Source organism: Geotrypetes seraphini, chromosome 4 (genome assembly GCF_902459505.1).
Source record: "Geotrypetes seraphini chromosome 4, aGeoSer1.1, whole genome shotgun sequence".
Classification (NCBI taxonomy): Eukaryota; Metazoa; Chordata; class Amphibia; order Gymnophiona; family Dermophiidae; genus Geotrypetes; species Geotrypetes seraphini.
Window position 1 is genome coordinate 98,515,455 of NC_047087.1, and position 23,805 is coordinate 98,539,259.

Genomic DNA, 23,805 nt, shown 5'->3' on the forward strand with positions numbered 1-23,805 from the left:
TCATTTTTTTCCATGGGCACAGATGATGGTCATCCCTAAATGAACTGCCACCAGGAACCCCCCCCCCCCATCAGTGAAAATTGGCAGAAGGTATGCCCACTCCCCTCCTGCCAACAGAGCGCCGCCCCCGTGCAAAAAAAAAATGGCAGGAGGGATATCCTGCCAACGGAGGCTCCCCGTGCCCGATGCCCCCCCCAAAACCATCCCTCCTCTCCCTCTCCCCAAAAAAGGCAGGAGTGATACCCACTCACTCCTGCCACCAGATGCTCCCCTGAACCTCCTCCCCCCAAACCCCCCTGTACATTTATGAGAAATTGAGAGCAGCAGGGATGCTAGGTCCCTCCTGCTCTGAGGCTTGCCAGGCCAAAATAGTGGGCCTTCCCTGATACATCATGTGATGCACGGGGAGGGGCCTAAGGCCCTGACTGGCTCAGTCAAGACAAACAGGGCCGATGGGCCTTAGGCATCTGAGCCAATCGGGGCTTTAGTTCCCTCCCTATGCATCACATGATGCACTGGGGAAAGAAGGCCCGCCATTTTGGACTGGTGGGCCTTGGAGCAGTAGGGACCGAGCATCTCTCCTGCTCTCAATTTCTCACAAAGGTGCCGGGTTGGGGGGGGTTGTCTCCCAGTGCTGGTTCATGAGTGTGTGGAGTCTTTGGGGAGAGCCAACATCGTCAGGGGGGTGCTAGCGGGAGGGGGGGAGAGGGAGGGGGGCAGAACAGCATTTTTTTTAAAAAATGGGGCAGATATTGTGTGTGCGTAACACACGCACATCTGTGCCCCCCCCCCCCAAAAAAAGGAGCCCCAATAGCTGAGGGGATTCCCCTGCCACTCAGCTGTTAGGGCTTCCCCAAACTGGCTCTCAGAGCGACTGATTGGATAGGGATTATAATGAACCTCCATGCAAATAATTTGCATGGAGGTTTGTTGGTTTATCAACTGCTATTTCCGACTCGGCCCAAAAATCGGCCAACAGCAATTCACAGTCTTAATGACCGTGTTTTGCACATCTAGCTCCTAGTCTCTAGTCAAATGCAGGAATTGGTTTGAGAGGTAGTGGTGCGAGGTCCACTTGGCATGATCAAATTTGAGTTAATGACTGGATTTAAAACACTAAGGAAACCTATTGTGTTATTATAATTGCAGTTTTGAAAGTTAAATGTGTAAACTCATGGAAACACTGATCAAACAGAATCTTGACACAATCCTAGACGAAGAAAAACTGCGTGATCCACACCAACACGGGTTCACCCAGGGTAGATCCTGCCAATCTAATCTGATTAGCTTTTTTGACTGGGTTACTAGATCTGAACAATTGCCCACCCTACCTACTAGCTACAGCATCCACAAAATTCAAAGCTAATTTCACGCTATGGTTGCAAACTACTCTCAATGAAGGTCAGTTCCCAACAGAACTTGGCGAAATCATAATTACTCCTATACCGAAAGACCTCAAAGGACCAATAGACAACCCAACAAATTATAGACCAATCGCTTCCATCCCACTATACGTCAAACTAATAGAAGGTCTTGTTGCACAATATCTCTCCAACTACCTTGAGGACCACCGCATTCTGCACCCATCACAATCAGGATTCAGAACTAATCATAGCACAGAAACACTATTAGTATCCTTACTAGATATTGCCTGACAACATCTCAGCAAAGGAAACAAGCTGCTAATCATCCAACTCGATCTCTCAGCAGCTTTCGACTTAGTTGACCACCCCATATTACTTCAGATTCTAGACGCCATAGGAATTTCAGGTAGAGTTCTTAACTGGTTTCAAGGTTTCCTTAAAACAAGAACATACAGAGTTAAGTCCAAAGATCTGATATCCGACTCATGGTGTAACCCCTGCGGAGTACCACAAGGATCTCCACTATCACCCATACTCTTCAACCTCTTCATAGCTTCTTTAGGCACAACTCTAGATGCCCTAAATATAACCTCATTCAGCTACGCGGACGACATAACCATCCTCCTCCCATTCGATATTCAAGACCCCAGCTCCACAGAACGCCTGACAACAACACTGGTAACAGTAGAAAACTGGATGACTAACCATAAGTTGAAGCTAAACGCGGACAAAACTAAATTCCTACTATTAGAGAAGGAAAAATTACCATCCTTTACAGAACTGGAAGTTAACGCAATCAAATATCCAGTACAGAGCACCCTCAAAATTCTGGGAATACAACTAGACAGACGCTGCACCATGCAGACACAAATCCACAAAATCATCCAAAAAGCTTTCTTCACCATGCGAAACCTAAGAAAAATCAGAAAATTCTTCAACAAAGATCAATACAGAATCATCGTCCAATCCCTGGTGCTTAGCATTGTAGACTACTGCAACAGCCTCTACTTATCATGCCCAAACAGCATGATAAAACAACTTCAGGCCATTCAGAACACAGCCCTCAGACTCATCTACTCTCTTAGTAAATTTAACCACATCACTAATGCATACTTAGACTCTCACTGGCTTCCGATAAAAGCAAGATCACAATTCAAATTCTACTGTCTACTATTCAAAGTAACCCATGGAGATGCACCAATTTACCTTAACAACCGTCTATACCGCAACCTCACACACAGAACAAAGCCAACTCAAAGCCTATTCATACACCCACCTCTCAATGGTACTCGACGCAAGAAACTTTACGACAACCTTCTAGCAACACAGGCTGCGAAAATTGACCCAACCATCTCCAAACTGCTGACCAAAACAACAGACATCAAACTTTTCAGAAAAGAAATCAAAACTCTTCTATTCAAAAAACACCTTCCATCATTCTAACCTACACGCACACGCATACCCCTTCATAAACACCACCCCTATAGTATCCCCTAGCCAAATTCTTCAAACCTTCCCCAAAATCATACTCAGAAACCTAAAAATACAACCTCCACCCGGGATCAGAATATTACTTCCCTTATCACCATGTAAACAACCTCCATCTGTAACCAGAATATTCCGTCCCTCAACGTTATGTAATAATCTTCCTAATTTGTATGTATTGCTATTGTTATGTAAAATTGTTATGCATATGTTATATATCTGATATGTAAACTCCCTGGAAATGTCCAGTTTTCACCCAATTTTGTAATCCGCTTAGAACCGCAAGGCACAGGCAGAATAGAAATCTCTAATGTAATGTAATGTAGATCCTGCCAATCTAATCTGATTAGCTTTTTTGACTGGGTTACTAGACAACTGGACGCCGGAGAGTCACTGGACATGGTATATTTGGACTTCAGTAAAGCATTTGATAGGGACCCTCATCGAAGATTACTGAACAAGCTGAAATCGATAGGATTAGGAGACACTCTAACTACATGGGTTGGGGATTGGCTGAGCGGTAGACTTCAGAAGGTGGTGGTGAACGGTACCCCATCCGAAGCATCGGACGTGATCAGTGGAGTACCGCAGGGCTTGGTCCTGGGCCCGATTCTATTTAACTTATTCATAAGAGATATGACGCAAGGACTTAGAGGAAGGGTATCACTGTTCGCCAACGCCGCCAAACTTTGCAACATAGTAGGCAAAAGCTTATTACCTGATAATATGACACACGACCTACTGTTGCTGGAACAATGGTCAACTACTTGGCAGCTAGGCTTCAATGCTAAAAAATGCAAGATAATGCACCTGGGTAAGAGAAACCCGCGTAGAACTTATGTACTAAATGGTGAGACCTTGGTTAGGACCACGGCGGAACGCGACCTAGGGGTGATCATTAGTGAGGACATGAAGGTTGCCAATCAAATGGAGAAGGCTTCCTCCAGGGCAAGACAAATGATGGGGTGTATCCGCAGAGGTTTCGTCAGCAGGAGACCTGAAGTTATGATGCCGTTGTACAGAGCCATGGTGAGGCCTCACTTGGAGTACTGTGTTCAGTTTTGGAGACCACACTACCGAAAGGACGTGCTGAGGATCGAGTCGGTTCAGTGAACGGCCACCAGGATGGTCTTGGGGCTCAAGAATCTCACGTATGAAGAAAGATTTAAAAAATTGCGGCTGTACTCACTTGAGGAAAGAAGAGAACGGGGAGATATGATTGAAACATATAAGTACATCATGGGACGCATCGAGTCAGAAGATGATATCTTCTGGCTCATGGGACCCTCGACCACCAGAGGGCATCCGCTGAAAATCAGGGGAGGGAAGTTTCATGGCGTCTCCAGGAAGTACTTCTTCACCGAAAGAGTAGTGGATCATTGGAACAGACTCCCACTCCAGGTGATAAAGGCCAGCAGCGTGACGGATTTTAAGAGAAAATGGGATACTCACGTGGGATCGGGAGTAAATTCAGGGGAGGGGATACTTGGAATGGGCAGACTTGGTGGGCTATAGCCCTTTTCTACTGCTTTTTTCTATGTTTCTATGAACTGAGTAAAATGGTTAAAAAAAAGGCTTAAAGGAGTAACAGCAAATGCTGAGTTTTAATTAGGCATGGATGTTTAAAAATACCTTATTGGAAGCCCAGACTAGATGTATGCAATGTATTAAAAACAAAAATGGAAGGAAAACCAAATGATGGCTGGTACAATTAAAAGGTGTGTGTGTGGGGGGGGGGGGGGTCAAAGAGGCTATTAGACCCAAGAGAACATCTTTCAAAAATGGTAAAAGAATCGAAAAGAAAAAAACCCAGAAACCAGCGTAAGTGCTGGCAAGTAGAGAATGACACAGTGACAAAATTCATCATTGTTCCCGTCCCCGCGGATAACCGCGGGAAATAATCCCATGTCATTTTCTAGTGTCTATTTCAACCCCAGTCCTTCTACACCAGCATTCTTCAAAGCAAAGCTTGTGGGTCAGTGGTTGTGCCCAATTATACTCTGATTCTTCCCTCTCTCCTTAAAGAATGACATGAAGGTGGTTTCCCGCGGTTATCCGCGGGGACGGGAACGGTGATGAATTTTGTCACCGTGTCATTCTCTACTGGCAAGTTAGATAAGGAAGGCTAAAAGAGAGTTTGGGAAGTCTGCTGTAGAGGCAGAAACTCAAACTCTTTCAAGCACATTTGAAACAGAGAGCATGCAAAGGAATCAGACCATTAGAACATCAGGAAGTAAAAGAGGCACACAGGGAAGATAAGGCCATAGGGAAGAGACTAAATGAATTCTAAGTTTTGATGTTTATCAAGGAGGATGTAAGGGAGTTGCCCATATCAGAAATGGTATTTAAAGGTGATAATATGGAGGAACTGGAACAAATCTCTGTGGATGGGCAGACTGGATGGGCCATTTGGACATTATCTGCCATCATGTTTGTATGTTTATATGTTTGTAAATCTCAGCGAATTTAGAAGATTGAACAGACAACTTGAGAAACTAAGGAGCAGCAAATTATCTGGTCTGGATGGTATAACACCTGAAGTTCCATAGCCTGTCTAATGATCTAATGGATGGGGGGATGATGTGCCATAATCTGGGTAAGTAATGAGAATAAGAGCGTTTTCTGGCTGTCTCATGAGCTGATAGCTGCAATAATCAACTCCAGGTTCCACATAACAACACCTGTTGATCTCCAAAGACTTGTGGACAGCATGCCAAGAAGATGTGAGGCAGCAATCAAGGATAAGCGATATCAAACATACTCCTACTGTGACTGATGAAGTCATCAGAGAACTGGACTTAGCTTGGACAGCTTATGAACATGGTATAGTAGGTTCAAGAAACTGGCACAAGTGCTGGAAAAGAACTCCATTTGTTACAGGAAAGGGATAGTACAGCAGGAACTTCTAAATAAGGGTTAGGGAGGGAAGAAAGGAGCTCTTCCGGAGGCTGTTATAGGGGAAAACACCCTCCAGGGATTCAAGACAAAGTTAGACAAGTTCCTGCTGAACCAGAACATACACAGGTAAGGCTAGACTCAGTTATGGCACTGGTCTTTGACCTAAGGACTGCTGGGCACGATGGACCACTGGTCTGACCCAGCAGTGGCAATTCTTATATTCTTATGAGTATTGGAAAAAAAAAATCAGAAATGAAATTGCAGATATACTAGTAGTAATCTAGAAACATGGTTTAATGAGACTGAGTCGACATTCCTCACCAATTTGCTACATTTTTTTGAAGGCGTGAATAAACATGTGGATAAAGGTGAGCCAGTTGATACAGTATATCTGGATTTACAAAAAGCTTTTGATAAAGTCCCCCACGAGAGACTCCTAAGGCCATGTTGAAGACTGGGAACTAGTTAAAAGATAGAGAGTAGAGCTAAATATACAGTTTTCTCAATGAAGAAAGCTGAATAGTGGAGTACTGCAAGAATCTGTACTTGGACTATTGCTTTTTAACACATTTACAATATTTCTAGAAATGGGAATAAATGAATCGATCAAATTTGCAGATGACACAAAATTAATCAAAGTTGTTAAACTGCCTGCGAACTATGAAAAAGTGTAGGAGGACCTTGAGTACATACAATGACAAGTGCAAAGTTACTCAAACAGGGAAGAATAACCCAAATTATATCTACATGATGCTAGGTGCAATATTAGACACTACCACTGTAGATGTCATCATTTTTCTTCTCAGGGTGCAGCAGTGACCACAAAAAGCAAAAGAACGTTAAAAATTATTAGAAAAAAAAAAGCAAAGAAAATTATATCGGGTCTGTATTATTGTCATGATGTGACTGCAAATGTATGCAGTTCTGGTTGCTACGCCAAAAAAAGATATAGCAGAATTAGAAAAGGTTCAGAGAAGGGTGATCAAAGGGGTTAAGGAGATGGAAGGACCCTCATATAAGCAAAGGCTAAAGAGGATAGGGCTCTTCAGCCTGGAGAAGAGATGGCTGAGGGAAAATATGATAAGAGGTCTGAGTGGGGTGAAATATATAAAGGCAAATTGATTGACTATGATTTAAAATGTCCACAGACTAGGGGCATGAAGTTACGATGTAGTACATTAAAGATAAAAATATTTTTTCACTCAGTGCATAGTTAAGTTCTGGAACTTACTGCCAGAGGAGATGATAAATACAGTTAGCCTGAGTTAAAAAAAAATGGGTTTGGACAAATTCCTGGAGGAAAAGTCCATAAATCCATTATTAAGGCTGACTTCAAGACACTGTTCATCTTAGATGGTAAATATCATGGAATTTTACTACTTTTGGGGATTCTGCCAGGACTTGTGATTTGGACTGGCCACTGTTAGAAACAAGATACTGGGTTGGGGACCTTTGGTCTGACCTAGCCTGGAGATTCTTATGTCTCTCTGTTTCCAGTTGAAGAGAGAGCTGGCTGCTTTGGGTGACACTCTTAAGAAAGCCCCAGAAGCACCCCGGCATTGGAGTCCATGAAGTGTAAAAGGTGAATAAATATTATTCAAGTATACTACAGAGAGGTTAGATCCCATTTCAACAGAGAGGTTAGATTGGACCAAAAAATCACAGCAACCCTCTCCTCTCAAAGGAGGGCTCCATCAGAGGAAGAATAGGAGAAATAGATCCCTAATATATTATCGATTGCTTATTATAGTACTCTTGCCAGTTCAATTGCCAGTTCAATTGCGGAGCCACTGTCCAAGCTCTTCAACCTCTCCCTTAGCAAAGGCAGCGTTCCGTCGGACTGGAGGACGGCTAACGTCATTCCACTCCACAAGAAAGGCTCCAAGATGGAGACAGCAAACTACAGACCAGTAAGTCTAACATCGATAGTATGCAAACTAATGGAAACTCTGATAAAACACCAATTGGATAAGATCCTAGATGAGGAGAATCTACGGGATCCCCGTCAACATGGATTTACAAAAGGGAGATCGTGCCAATCCAACTTGATCAGCTTCTTTGACTGGGTGACGGGGAAGCTAGATATTGGGGAGTCCCTGGACATCGTGTACCTGGACTTTAGCAAAGCATTTGATAGCGTACCACACCGCAGGTTGCTGAACAAGATGAGTTCTATAGGATTAGGTGACACATTGACGAAATGGGTTGGGAACTGGCTTGGAGGTAGGCTTCAAAGGGTGGTGGTGAACGGCACACCCTCTAAAATGACGGAGGTGATCAGTGGAGTGCCACAGGGCTCGGTCTTGGGCCCAATCCTATTCAACATCTTTATAAGGGACTTGGCAGAAGGGCTTAGGGGTAAAATAACATTATTCGCCGATGACGCCAAACTAAGTAATGTAGTGGGCAAATGCACAATAGATGATTTTTCAATGCCCGACAACATGATGCACGACCTACTCCTACTGGAGCGCTGGTCTAGGTCCTGGCAACTCAGCTTCAATGCCAAAAAATGCAAAGTTATGCACCTGGGCAGCCAAAATCCATGCAAGACTTACACCCTAAATGGCGAGATCCTTACAAGAACTGAAGCAGAACGTGACCTAGGAGTGATCATCAGTGAGGACATGAAGGCTGCCAATCAAGTGGAGCAAGCTTCATCCAAAGCAAGACAAGTCATGGGTTGCATACGCAGAGGCTTCGTCAGCCGAAAGCCGGAAGTCATTATGCCATTGTATAGATCCATGGTGAGGCCCCACCTGGAATACTGTGTGCAATTCTGGAGACCGCATTATCGTAAGGATGTGCTGAGACTGGAGTCGGTTCAGAGAATGGCCACTCGGATGGTCTCAGGACTCAAGGATCTCCCATACGAGGAACGGTTAAACAAATTGCAGCTATACTCACTCGAGGAGCGCAGAGAGAGGGGGGACATGATCGAGACGTTCAAGTATCTCTCGGGCCGCATAGAGACGGAGGAAGATATCTTCCTCTTCAAGGGTCCCACGACAACAAGAGGGCATCCGTGGAAAATTAGGGGAGGGAAACTACGAGCTGACACCAGGAAATTCTTTTTCACAGAAAGGGTGGTTGATCGCTGGAATAGTCTTCCACTACATGTGATCGAGGCCAGCAGCGTGCCTGATTTTAAGGCCAGATGGGATCGTCACGTGGGATCTATTCACAGGGCAAAAGAAGAGGAGGGATCTATTCACAGGGCAATGGTAGGGGAGGGACATTAGGGTGGGCAGACTGGATGGGCCTTGGCCCTTATCTGCCGTCTATTTCTATGTTTCTATGTTTCTATGTACTGTCATCACTCCTTGGAACATAAAATAACTGAACAGGAACCTCCCAGGAGACTTCTACAGCACATCATTAAAATAAGAGCAAGGAAATAAAACTGATCAAGTTACAAACTAGAAAATGGTGGAGGCCTACTTCACAGCGTTTATCTCCAAGCTTTGCCTGTGTGATGTAATCTGCCCTGAAAAGAGCACTATTCAGTTTGACAGTGCCAGACGAGGTGATTACAAGGGTAATGGTCCCAACTCCGTGGAACATGCTACCATTAGTCTGGAGAATGGAAACCTCTTTGAAAAATATTTATAAAAAGGACTTAACATATTTGCTTTGGCTTGGTGTTTTAAAACTGAATGGATTTCTCTCTGCATACTCACGTTATCCTTCCACTACCTCTAAGAGTCCCGCACAGCTGTGTGACATTGGACACTCTGGGGTAGATGCAAGGAAGTGTGCCACAAATCGGATGTGAAAAATATCATCACTAGGTAGCAATTCTAATACAGCTATTGTGCCATTATAGAATAGAGCGAAAGTTGGCGCGTGAGCACTTAAACCATGTCAAATGCTCGTGTAAATGGCCGTGCCTAAAGTCTATAAGTTGTGTGCGCAACTGCAGGATACACCCTTGATCCGCCTATGTGCATGCCCTCCCCCCCCCCTTTGTAGTTGTGTGCTATAGCATTTAGGTGCTAGGTTTACAGAATAGTGTCTGTACTGTTACGTGCATAACAACAAATTAGTACCCTTTAATGACACTTTAGGGCTATCATTGGTACTTAAGGCCAACTGGTACCTAATTTAACAATTGAGTCAGGTTTGCAACTGGCACTCTTCTATAACTTGCGTGCTAGTTGGAAATTTGGACACACAGCTGCACAGCTGCTTTCCCTTTGTGCCTGGCTATCTTTATATTCTATTAAAAACTAGATATAATGTATGCTCTCCACCCCTTAGAATAGTGGGCTCAAACTCGCAGCCGGGGGGCCACATGCAGCCTGCCAGATACTATTTTGAGGCCCTCGATATGTTTATCATAATCACAAAAGTAAAATAAAACAGTTTCTTGATCATATGTCTCTTTAGCTCTAAATTACAATATTATTATTAAGACTTAGCCAAAAGGAAAGATTTATAAACTATGAAGAGTTTTACCTCATGCCAAATTGTCATTTCTTTAATAAGACATTAACTATTTTTTTCCGAGGCCCTCCAAGTGCCTACAGATCCAAAATGTGGCCCTGCAAAGGGTTTGAGTTTGAGACCACTGCCATAGAACATAAGATTAGCATTACTGGGTCAGACCAATGGTCCATCTAGCCCAATAGCCTGTCCTAACAGTGGCCAATCCTCCTAACTGCTTGTCTCCAATGCGTTTTCGCTTTTATTTTTCTGTTTTTTATATTTTAACTTTGTCAACTGCATGAATGTGATACACAGGATCAATAAACAAGTCTAGTGATACAAACTCCACAACACTCCCAGCCTCAGCCCTCATTGTGTTCTAGCACTGTATCCCTTCTAGAGACAAAGTTCCTCATTAAAATGTTACATTAAAAAAAAAAAGGAGTAACCTTAAGATTATTTGTGAACCTACTTACAATTTGCTTTTACTGTCACAAATATGGGCTTGGTGGTTATATCAAGTTGTTTCTGCCAGATATCCAAGTGCATTCTGACCCAGGGAGTCACGTGACAGAAATGGTTTCCGAAGTCTTGCTCTTCTGTGCCATACACTCTGAAGCGAAACTCCATCCAGCTGATCCTCTCCACCCCCACATCGCTGCTGCCATTCCTCCTTGCCAGGGTCACGATCGCTCTCCGATCGACGGAAGCCAGGAAAACAGGGCTTTCATCTACAACAGTCGAGCGCGAGGCATACCAGGAGACATCGAAGGCCATATCATCTGGATTAAGAAGCAAATAAAGCCACAAATGAAATAGTCCACCAAAACCACTGCTCCAATTCAGACACACTCTGTTGTGCCTTTCAGTACACTGAATCTCTGGTTGACTTTTGCTAATGAATTTAGTGTTAGGAAAAGTTCAGATGTGTTACCCTATAGTATAACTCAATCCCATCTCTTAGCAGCCTGTTACACCAAGGCTGGAACACTGTAAAACATGACAGACATCTGCATCCTGACCTTCACTCTTTCCTGTAATTGCTTCCAGCTCAGCCAATTCTCTTCAATTCTGACAGCAGGATGTAAATCACAGATGACCAATTTGATCTACACCACAGTTTCATTAACCTTGGCCTCCAGAACTTCAACTTGACCTGATTTTCAAAATCAAGTTAATCATGATTTTAGACTAACTGTATACAATATATATGACAAGAATATTCACTGTCGGGGAACCTGAAAACCAGGGGCTAGTTGAGGGCCTCCAGGACTGAGCTTGTAGAACATCAACACAACCACCTTGTCAACCCAGACACTTCTCAATACGACTTCCAATCAAAGCAACAGACAGCTCAGACCGTAAGTGAAATTAACGAACAAAAGCTGATTCAAGATGATGCAAACATTGGCTCATTCTGTTTTATTTAAAAGTACAGCTTTACTAAATGGAGTGTGTGGAACACCATTGGTAGTCATCCACCAATGGCGTTCCAAACACTCAAACATTCAATGTCTTCTTGAGATGGTCAGGATAAAGCCTGTGATGATGTTCCAACTCCTTGTAGCAAGGCTTCACACTGAACAGAGGCCTTATCCTGACCATGTCAAGAAGACATTGAATGCTTGAGTTACTCCTGGCGGAATTATATGAGTGCAAAATTTGTACCGAATTCCTCATCCCTTCAGGATGCAGAGAATTATGCACATGCTGTACAAAATTCAGTGCAGACACAGGCAGTAGAGGAAGATGTGAACCGCTGCACAGTGGGTCATTTCATCCTCCTGTGCCAACTTTAGACCTGACTGTTTATATGAACCATAATCTAACATGCACAGAATTCCACCAGGAGTATTGAGTGTTTGGAACGCCATTGGTAGATGACTACACCAAAGTGTACGTGTTTAACTATTAACGAAGTGTATTCAATTTATGTTATTTCCACAATAAAGTACAGATATTGAAGGTTCATTTAATAAAATCCTGCTTGATGGTTTGCATATAATGTCAGTTTTATCATTATTTGATGACAGCAGAATGTTTTCCTAGTCTTTTGTGGTTGTAACACTGTATTAGTGGGGTTCTAAGGAATCCAACCCCACTTGTCATAAGCAGCATATAGGAGACTAGTGTTATTTCTGTACTGGTTTATTGTTCTTTTTCAATAAAACAGACTTGACATAAAAAAAGCCTTTTTATCAATGTATTATTGCTGAGTGTGAAAACATAAATGTTCTAGCTATAATATCAGGAAATTTGCTCCATTAAGCAATAATAGCAGATTTTAAGAAATATGTAATCAGTGGCTTTGAGGGACTCCAGGATGGGTTAAAAAAATTTTTTTTAAATTATTTTCTGATCAAGCACAATCAAATTCATAGGAAAACTTCAAACAATTTTTCCAATTTTTGTTTTTTTCTGGACAACCCTGTAGTGCAGTAAAAGCCTCAAGGTTCAGCCTGGTCTGCTAAGAGCTCTGCCCGGCCTTGACCATGTTTGTAAGCAGAAGGCATCATTTCAGTTAGCTGAGAGGCATTTTCACTTCTGTGCCACCTGTACACCTATCCTCAGCAGGGTCTCTCACTAGCTGTAATCTCCATTTAACAAGGTTATGGACAAGACATGATGTACATTAATTCCAATGCTTTCTGGCTCAGCAAAGGATTCTGAATCACAAAGCAGCCCTATGAATAAAGGAATCTGGAATTAGGTCTCCCTCCCCCCACCCCCAAGATATTACAAATGCAACAGAGATGGTTTTCCACTACTGCTGTAGATCAGAGTTCTATCAGGCTCTATCATGCTCTGACTCTCAGTGTGTCCAACTACAACTTTCTAATAACAGTGCTGCTTGCCCTTTCATCTTTAACTGGCAGCAACGTTGGTAGCCACAGTTCTGAAATGCTAGGCTAAGATGCTGTTTAGCTTAAAGGAACTACTGTACACAGATGCACATTAATAAATAATTTTAATAAAGGAAAGCCGGGGAGAAGCATTTTGAGAGTAATACAAGAATGCCAGTAAAGAATTCTGAGCCTGGGTCTTCACTCTGGGCTCAAAATGGTCACTGGGGGACCAATACAGAAAACTACTGTAGACAGCAGCAGCGTGCAATTAATGAGAGAGGCACATGAGTGTTAATGGGCAAATGATGCAGAAAACAGGTTTGGCACACGTTCAGTCACATGGTAGACATGAGCATACTGAAATACATGCTAAGTTGGTTATTAGCTATTCTGCCATGATGTAGAAAAGTTTTAAAGCACAATCCAAAAATACTACTGCCAGGTCTGGGGCAGTGTAGAAGAGTTAGCTTATCATCCCCTCAGGGTTGCAAAGTTAATAAATCCTCTGGACATCCAAGACCCTCAATATCATCCTCTCCCCCTCCCAAAATGTCTGTCAGTCTTCCAAAATATATTCCTGGTAGTCTAGCGCCCCCCTCAACCTGATTTCACTACTCTGACAGCAGCACTTCCATCCTATGACCTCTCCCCCCAGGCTCTCCACCACCACTTTCTTGAAATATGGTGGTGCCTGACCCCAACAGGGGCATCCTGGGATACAATGAGTGGGGTCAGTTGCCAAAATAAGAGCATTTTTCCCTTATTTGTGAGTCTGGGCAAATCCTAACAAATACCAGAAAAATTCTCTTATTTGAGAGACTGATCCTATTCAGAGCACCAGGTGGAGTCAGGCACTGCCATGTTCCAAGATGGTGGTGCAGAAGCAGGAGTGAGTAGGTACACGGAAGGGGGAGGGGAGAAGCTGAGGAGGGGTGCCACACTAGATGCCAGGAATTTCTTTTAAATACTGGAGCCAGGAGATTGGGCTGGAGGGGGGGAGGAGGTCCACTAGTTTACCAGAGATTCAAGAGGGAGGGGGTTGTGGGGGTGTGCTAGACTACCAGGGAAGTTAAGGCAGATGGCCAGCAATTTTTTTCTTTTAAATAATCCCCTGTTAATGCATGAGGAAGGGAATATTTCCTAATGAGCTGCAGATCATTGCCATGTTTTTAATGCAGCATTATTTTGCATGCTCATTGAACAATGAATCCTGTGAGTAATTCTGGGTGAAAAACTCATGGTAGGAGCTGTGTGGTCAGTGGCAAGAATGCATTACTTTCTGCACTGACCCCCAGCGTGAGCTGTGTGTTCACATTCTCAGTGCTGCCAATTTACCTAGAGAGAGGAAAGGAGGGGAGGAGGGGAGAGAAGCAAGCAGCACTTGCAGACTCATCCTCATTTCAGTGCTCTCACTAGGGACCTTGCTGGATTTAAACCAGTCTCTCAGGAGGTCTGCCTTGCAGGGATTTTCTCTTTTTTTATGGAAGGGTTGTTTTCTCAGTTTTAATGGGCTAGTACCAAAGCATAAAAATAAAAATTCTCACCCTAGAGTACATGATAGCATTTTTGTCATACTAGGCATAGGAAAGTGAACAATGAGGGAGCAAGAACATGGTAGCAAAGGAGCAGCCTCTCAGTTTCCCAGAATGCATTCTGGGTGATGATATTGCAGAGTTAGGAGTTGGAGGAGGCAAGAAGGGATGATGCTAACAGTTTAGATGCCATAATTGATTTTAAAAAAAAAGGGCCGAAATTAATGACAAGAGCTGCTTGCTGGGAACAGTTATAGACCAAAGAAACACTGATATTTTACGGAACTCTTCTACATGCTCTGTTAACAGAGCTACCGAGGGGAACTGATCTTTAAGAAGGTGACACTTTGCATGCCTAGGGTTATCAGATGTCCGAGAAAACCTGGACATGTCCACTTTTTAGAAGACTGTCTAGGTGCTTGGACGGATTTTCAAAACCCAGCAGTTTGTCTACGTTTCCCGAGCTCAGGACCACATCTGGATTGCCTCCGAGCATGCACGGATACAACGCGATGTCATTGTATCTACGCATGCTCAGAGGACCTCCAGAAACGGTCCGAACTCAGGAAAGAAGAGACGAGGGGAGGGGGGGCAGTGCTGGGGCGGGACTGAGAGCACATGTCTGCTTTTATTCAAGAATAAATCAGGTAACTCTATGCATGCCACCAGCTCTGTCCCACTCTGCCCAGACCTACATTATTTAGGGATCATAGGTTGTAAGGCAAGAGGGATCTAATAAGGATTGTTGTGATCTTATGTAAAATGTCACTGAAACTGTCTAAATCAGGGGTGCCCACACTTTCTTGGCTTGCAAGCTACTTTTAAAATGACCAAGTCAAAATGATCTACCAACAATAAAATTTTAAAAAAATACAAAGCATATTGTACGCAGAGAAAATGTTAATTATCATTTATATTCGGGGTTTTTTTCAAAGAGGTCAAGGCAGATGACTTTAAAATATGCAATGTCACCTCAGTAACAGCTATACAAAAATAGACAAATATACCCCCTCCCCTTTTACTAAACTGCGATAGCAATTTGTAGAATAGGGTGTTGCGCTGAATACCCTGAGCTGCTCCCGACACTCATAGGCTCCCTGTGCTAAAAACTGCTATCGTGGTTTAGTAAAAGGGGGCCATAGTGCAAAATACAGACAGCAAATATAAATTCGGACACATTTAAAATAAAACCATTTTTCCTACCTTTGCTGCCTGGTGATTTCATGAGTCTCTGGTTGCACTTCCTTATTTATTTATTTATTCATTCAATTTTCTATACCATTGTCCCAGGAGAGCTCAGAACGGTTTACATGAGTTTATTCAGATACTCAAGCATTTTTCCCTGTCTGTCCTGGCAGGCTCACAATCTATCTAATGTACCTGGGGCAATGGGGGATTAAGTTACTTGCCCAGGATCACAAAGAGCAGTGTGAGTTTGAACCCACAATCCCAGGGTGCTGAGGCTGTAGCTTTAACCACTGCGTCACACTCTCTCACTCTTCTGACTGTAAATATTTCTTTCTTTCTGCCTCCTGCATGCTTTCTCTCCTCCAGACCTCATTCCATTCCCCAACCAACATCTCTCTCTGTTCCTCCATGAGTCCAACTTTTTCTTTCTCTCTCTGCCCCATTTCTTTCTTTCTCTCTCCCTGCTCCCTTTCTTTTTTCTGTTTTATTTTCTCTCTCCCTGCCCCCTCCCCTTTCTTTTTTTTATTTTAACAAGTTTTATTGAATTTTCACAATGGCAAATACAGTACAAAACAATACAATCAATAGACCAGATAGCCAAATCCCCCCACCAAACATAAACAGTCATACTGGTACTCTTCAGTATAAGGCAATACTATCCAACCCAAAATTTCCCACCTTCTTTTCTTTCTTTTTCTCTCTCCCTGCCCCCTTTCTTTCTTTCTCTCTCCCTGCCCCCCAAAGCCACTGCTGCCAATTTCTCCCTGCTTCCCCGACGCCGGCCAGGCACATACAAGCGCCCGGCCAACAAGCCTCCTCCCACTCCCCCCCCTCTCCCGACGTCAATTCTGACGTCAGATAGGAAGTTCTGGGCCCGGAACTTCCTCTCCGACGTTAGAATTGACGTCGGGGGTGAGGGGGGAGGGGAAGGCTGTGGGCCAAGCGCTTCTACGTGCCTGGCCTGGCATCGGGGAAGCAGGGAGAACAGAACGTAAAGGCAACGCAATCTACTGGTCGATCGCAATTGACCTTTTGGGCACCCCTGGTTTAAATACTTTCAATGAAAACCAAAACCTTTGCAATAAGTTAAAATAGCTTTCCAGTTAAAAGCGAAACTAGACAGAAAAAGGATTTAGGGCTGGTTCTGGCATCATAACCGAAACTCAATCAGTATTTAGTGCGAGTTGCATTAATAAAAAAAAATTATGGAAAATTTGGCAGAAGTGCCAGTTTTAATTATATATATATATATATATATATATATATATAAGGATAAATCAAAGAGTAAAGGCAAAATATATTTAACGCCTTTAATAAAGGTAACTGTGAGCAATTGAAAATATCACATTGTCACATAGTCCCCATGCAAGATGATGCATTTGTTGCATCATTCAACTAGCTTCTGCATTCCTGCAGAGAAGTTTTTGGCTGCTCCCATAACCAGGTGAGCACTGCTTCTTTTACTTCATCATGCTTTGTGTTTTGCTTTCTGGGCCATAGTGATACACCCATGTCTCATCACTGGTGACAATTCTCTCCAGAATACTTGGATCTTCTTCATACCATCTCAGGATCTGGGTTGCTGGGTCACAATCTCCACTTGCTTTTGCTTGTGCAGATCGGTAAGCTGTTTAGGAACTCATCGTGAACAGACTTTCCTGTATCCCAAGTCATCATGCATTATGGCAAATGTAGATCCATAGCCGATATCCAAATTTACAGCCAATTGAGACACCATTATCCGTCGATCTTCTCTAATCAAGGCATCCACCCTGTCGATGTGCTCTTGTGTGTACAATGTTGATGAGCAACCAGAATGACCTTCGTCGGTTACACCTGTTCTTCCTTCTTTAAACCTTTTTACCCACTCATAAACCTCGGAGTGGAAAAGTGTCACCAGTGGAGTGCCGCAGGGTTCGGTGCTTGGGCCTGTGCTTTTTAACATATTTATAAATGACCTGGTAATTGGAACGACGAGCGAGGTGATTAAATTTGCAGATGATACGAAGTTATTCAGAGTAGTAAAGACTCAGGAGGACTGCGAAGACCTGCAACAGGACAAAAACACACTCGAGAAATGGGCTGAAACATGGCAAATGAAGTTTAATGTGGACAAGCATAAGGTGATTCATGTTGGTAACAAAAATCTTGTACACGAATACAGGATGTCTGGTGCAGTACTCCAGGAAAGAGACTTGGGAGTACTGGTCGACAAGTCAATGAAGCCATCCGCGCAATGTGCGGCAGCGGTGAAAAGGGCAAACAAAATGCTTGGAATGATTAAGAAGGGAATCACGAACAGATCAGAGAAGGTTATCATGCCACTGTACCAGGCCATGGTACGCCCCCACCTGGAATACTGCGTCCAACACTGGTCGCCGTATTTGAAGAAGGACACAGTACTACTCAAAAGGGTCCAGAGAAGAGCGACTAAAATGGTTAAGGGGCTGGAGGAGTTGTCGTACAGTGAAAGATTAGAGAAACTGGGCCTCTTCTCCCTTGAAAAGAGGAGACTGAGAGGGGACATGATCGAAACCTTCAAGATAATGAAGGGAATAGACTTAGTAGATAAAGACAGGTTGTTCACCCTCTCCAAGGTAGGGAGAACGAGAGGGCACTCTCTAAAGTTAAAAGGGGATAGATTCCGTACACATGTAAGGAAGTTCTTTTTCACCCAGAGAGTGGTGGAAAACTGGAACGCTCTTCCGGAGGCTGTCGTAGGAGAAAACACCATCCGGAGATTCAAGACAAAGTTAGACAAGTTCCTGTGAAACTAGAACATAGGCAGATAGGGCTGGTCTCGGTTAGGGCGCTGGTCTTTGACCTGGGGGCAACTGTGGGAGCGGACTGCTGGGCACGATGGACCACTGTTCTGACCCAGCAGTGGCAGTTCTTATGTTCTTTCGTTGATTCATGGTGCTATGTCAATATCCGACAGTGAATTTCCACAGGTTTCACTCCCTCTGCCCAAAGAAAGTGCACTACTGCATGTTATTCTTTGATGATGCGTGAATGTTTCTGACCTGGTGGCTGCCACACAACTAAAGGCCAAAGGCCAAGCGCTGCACTAAGCATGGGTGAACTATCCAACAGGCTATGTACGAGAACATATGTTGCACTTTGCTAGCTCCTTTCCAGGAACCCCCGTGAATCTTGAAAAATCGCAAATACGGTTTTTCATGGGGGAGTCTGGAGAGGGCAGCGGGAGAGGCAGGAGAGAGCAGCTGGAGATCACTCGCTGTATGCTCCGACCGCCTCTTCCTGCACTAAGTCGGGCCTTACCAATCAGGAGCTTTGTGTAACGCGGTTTGCGAGTGTTTTGCAAGATGAGCAAAACACTCCAGCAAACTGACTTGCAAAGCGAGTGTTGACTTGATAAACGAGTCCTCCAAACCACCATCACAAGTGCTACCTGAACAGCTTCTCTGAAGGACGCATGCGCCAAATTTCCCACCACGGTCAACTCATAACCAAGGAAACCCTGAAAGATAATGATCCACAAAAGAAAATTTTCCAGTCATCTTCCCTTCAAAACCCACTTCCAAATTCTCATGCCCTTCTTTTCGGCGGCCTCTGACTGGAGGTATACCAGACGGCGGTGCGGGTTGAAAATAGCACTCAAAGTTAAGCGGGAGGGTGACATGGTCGTTTACAACACAGCGCGTGCAGGGGGAGTGAGCTGCACCGGTGGGTGACAAGGAGGCTTGAAAGACAATCCTGTACGTGTCATAGGAGAAGGAGGGTAGACCCATGAGCCACTTTCTCTCGTGCTGCTTCGGCATCCATGTCGGCTGTCTTTACAGACCTATGCTTGGCTTCCTGCTGTTGTTGCTGTCTTGTGGGCCCCGGGAGCGGGCCTGGAAAGGCGCTCCAACCCACGAGGATGTGCAGGCTTGTTGGCAAACAATGAGGACACAGAGACGGTGTGGGCTGCTAGTGCTCTTTCATTATCAAGGTGGGTTGTGGAACAAATCGTCTGAGTTTCCATTATCCCCTATGGGGAAAGTTGCTTTGATATACGAGCGCTTTGGATTACGAACATGCTTCTGGAATTAATTATGCTTGTAAACCAAGGTACCACTGTGTATGTGTGTGTGTGTGTATATATATATATTGTGACCGGGCCGGTTCCCAGGTAGGTGGGAGACCGGGCTCGGACCACAGGTAGATTTATTATTGCGCCTTTTATATGGCTGGAGGAATGAAAACCCGGAAGACGGATTTCCTAGGAACTGGAACCGAATTTATTAAAGTTTTCAAAAAAAAAACAAACCATGTTGGGACATATAGTACGTTCTTCACACTTTTCACCCTCAAGCATAACCTGGGCTTCAGTCCTTGTGCCCTGCCTGGAGTTTCCAGGTCCACAAAAGAAAGCACATTAACACCCCAAACCTCCCAACAAATAAAACAAAGGTTTGGCTTCCAGATCCTCCTGCACAGAATGTGTCCTGGATTACTGATCATAACAAAGCCCACCCTGGGCTAACTTTCAGAAGTCACTTACCCCCTTCAAGTCCACTAGAGCAGTGTTTTTCAACCGCTGTTCCGCGGCACACTAGTGTGCCGCGAGATGTTGCCAGGTGTGCCGTACGGTCAGGGCCGCCATCAGGGCAGTACCACCAGTCTAGGGAGAGGGGCGATCCGCCCCACGTGGACAGGAGAGAGCTGGACGGGGGACCCGCGGAGTTCAATACATCTCGAGCCGCGAGGCTCGTCTTCTGTTCCTGCCTGCCCTGCAGCTAACATATAGCCGATCGCAAGCGTTCCCCGATGTCAGCGCTGACGTCGGAGGGAGGGCTTAAGCAAAGCCTGCCCTACGACGTCAGCGCTGACGTTGGAGAATACTTCCGTTCGGCTATTTGTGCGTGGCAGGGCAGGCAGGAAGCAGAAGACAAGCCTCGCGGCTTGAGCTTCGTTTTGCTGAGAAAGTTGCAAAGATGGGCTGGGAGGCAAACACGGAACACAAAAGGGGGGAGGGAGTGCGTTTTGGACACAAGGCATGAACTTGGGAGAGAGGAAGGGAGGGAAAGAGATGCTGAGGTGGGGGAGGGAATGCGTTTTTGGACACAGAAGAAATGGACTTGGGAGAGAGGAAGGGAGGGAAAGAGATGCTGAGGTGGGGGAGGGAATGCGTTTTTGGACACAGAAGAAATGGACTTGGGAGAGAGGAAGAGAGGGAATGAGTGTTTGGACACAGAAGGCATGGACTTTGGAGAGAGGAAGGGAGGGAAAAAGATGGTTGTGTACACGGGGAATAGAAGAAAGGAGAATTTTTGGTCATAGGGAGGGAGTGAGGTACAGATAGTGGCATACCAGGTTGGGGGGGGGCGGTCTGCCCCACCCCGGGTTTACGTCCCAAGGGGGTGCACAGCTGGCCACCCTCCAGTGTTGTCCCTAGGCCGGCAAACTGCGGCTCTTTAGCCACTTGAGTGCCACCGCCGCCCAACGGTGTTGTTGGCGGTGGCAGCATTATAAAATACTTTCTTTGTGTTTATTTGATTCCTATTCAAGAGAATTACTTTATATATAGTCAATATAGGCACAGAGTTAAATTTTTTAACATTTTCTAATGGTGGTGTGCCTCGTGATTTTTTTCATGAAACAAGTGTGCCTTTGCCCAAAAAAGGTTGAAAAACACTGCACTAGAGGTAAGGTAACTAAACAGTTCTGATAATTACTTCTCAATTGGCCAGGATTGGTCTGACCCTGCTTCAAACACGGTTAGCGTCCAAGGCTTCCCTTAGCCTGGACTGGATTGTTGAGAGAATGGGACGGACCTCTCATATATCATTCTCCCCTAAGTCCATATCTTCCCCGGGCTCACTCTCCCCCGGAATACTGTTCATCTCCCAGTCCATAGACCCATAGCCCTGGCTGGTTCTCCACCCGGTGTTCTCGGGCTGCCTCTCCCAACCCCCGTCTTGCCTGGATGTTAGCTCTTTGCCCACCGGTCCTTTCCACGGCCAGTCTCTTGGTGCACCCTCCCAGGGTTTGTACAGCCTGGCAAGGTCTAGTCCAAGGTCTTTGCTTTCCCTCCTGAGGGGCTGACTCCTAGATAGCAAACAGGGCTGAGGCACCGGAGCTCTCTGGTAGCTGCAATCCTTCCTGGTTGCTGGCTGATTGGAATTAGTCCCACCTGAGCTCCCCCTCTGACTTCTTCTGGTTTGTATTTGAGGCTTTTTGATTTGCCCGCCCCGAGGGTTAACTCCACCCTCTCCTAAATTGGGTTTGGGTTTCAGAAAAGGAGGAAAGGAGTAATAGGGGGAATAACTAGCTTCACGTGCCCTCCCCCTCTGGCTCTTAGGCTGGGCTATGACCTGGCTCTTCTCTTCCCTTCCAGACTGGGCCGGCAGTCCCGGCTCCATGCCAGGTTTTCCCGGGCCCATATATATATACACACACACACATCTACACACATACACACACACACAATATATAGATAGATAGATACACACACACACGTCACTTTTAGGCATCACACAGAAAAAAAGAACAGGTTTGGGTAGAGCTTTGGATTCTTGCCCAGAAATAGCTAAGAAGGAAAAAATTAAAAAATTTAAATTGAATCAAGTTGGGCAGACTGGATGGACCATTTGGGTCTTTATCTGCCGTCATCTACTATGTTACTATGAAAACAGCAGTTCATAGGCAAAGATGCCAAGGTGAGAGCCCATCTGTTAGTACCAGAAATATGGCTACACATTTACACTTTGAAAGGAACAAGATGAAAAAAAAAAAAATCCCTTGTAACAGCAGCTGTGGAAATGACCGCATTAACTCTGGGACAGTCTTGAGCAAATCCAATTACAAGTACCCAAGCAGAGAATATTTCTCTGACAAATTAGGGAAAAGAAAGACACCATGCCAGTAATTTTAACAACCACAAAGCAACGGGAGACCAATTTTCACGATAGAATACAAGCCTTAAAATGTAATGAAAATAAAAAAAAGAGTTGCTTGCAGCGACTCTCTCTCTTGTAAAATGTGGATGTTGCTATTCTAAGACCATTGGCTGTATGTCCATAGAATTGGTAGGGTCATATCTGGCATTAAGAAAGTGAACAATTATAACAATTCAGGAGTCAAAATTTCATAGTCCTGGGTTAAATATATCTGTATTTATGTAACTTGTGGTTACAAATAATTATATATTTTATAGCTGGCCCGAGGTAGGAAAGACCCAACAGTTTTTAGAAGACATAACTTTCTAGTATCCAGCAAAGGTAATGTAAATGTGCAGGCATTTTCACAGAATGTTAATGCATGAAGCTGATTGGCTGGAACAGGTCAAGAAGCTGGCTGAGAAGTGGCAGTTGGGAGCAACTGAAGATCTAATATTTGTCTGCTCTGTGTGTGTGTGAGCTTGTTGTAAGGGGAAAATGGTAAAGTTTGTCTGAGAAAATTCATAAACAGAAAAGAGTGATAAAAGATTAATTGTGGGAAAAAGAAAAAAAGTGTCTTTCTGAAATTCTAAGTGCAAACAGTTCTTCAGAAGGATTTAAAAAAAAAAAAAAAAGGATAAACATAGGATTCCTAGTAAATATTAATTTATCTAGACCCTGTTTGTGAGGAAACTTGAGTTAAAAAAGAAAAAAGGAAATTAAAGAAATTGTATTTATTAAGGAAGTAACTGAGGTGGTCTTCTTTGTTTTGTAGACTAAGAAAGGTATATTTTTTCCCCCAAAGAGAGCTGCTGAAAATATATTTCTTCAGATTTAAAACGAAATCTTGATTTTTATTTCCTCAAGAGTGCTGAGCAGTTTATCTGCTTGTGGAAGGGTTAACCAGATTGAAATGTAAACATGTTCAGTAAAGCCTAATCATTCTAGTTTTCCTCCTAAGTATTTAAATTCTATTTTGGATTTATTCTTAGATTTTATTTGGAGAGGCTGGTATGATTGTGAGCTGAATGTAGTATGTTTGAATCATATGACAACTGAAAGAAATTAAAGAAGGCTGAAGAGGAATCCTGCTCTCTAGTAGGGAAACACAGCACAGACAGGTGTGCAGTTATGAATAAAATATTTTTATTTTCTTTTTGTATTTAAGTAAACAGTAAAG

General features: G+C 44.0%; 1 protein-coding gene across 1 annotated transcript in view; it reads right to left on the minus strand.

Annotated features, from left to right (window-relative positions):
* The window catches only part of PTGFRN (prostaglandin F2 receptor inhibitor), a 268,645-nt gene that overhangs the window by 4,458 nt on the left and 240,382 nt on the right, over nt 1–23,805 (minus strand). Inside the window, exon 8 of the mRNA XM_033943308.1 lies at nt 10,652–10,957. Within this exon, the coding sequence (XP_033799199.1) occupies nt 10,652–10,957 (306 nt within the window). The remainder of the gene's footprint in view (nt 1–10,651; nt 10,958–23,805) is intronic.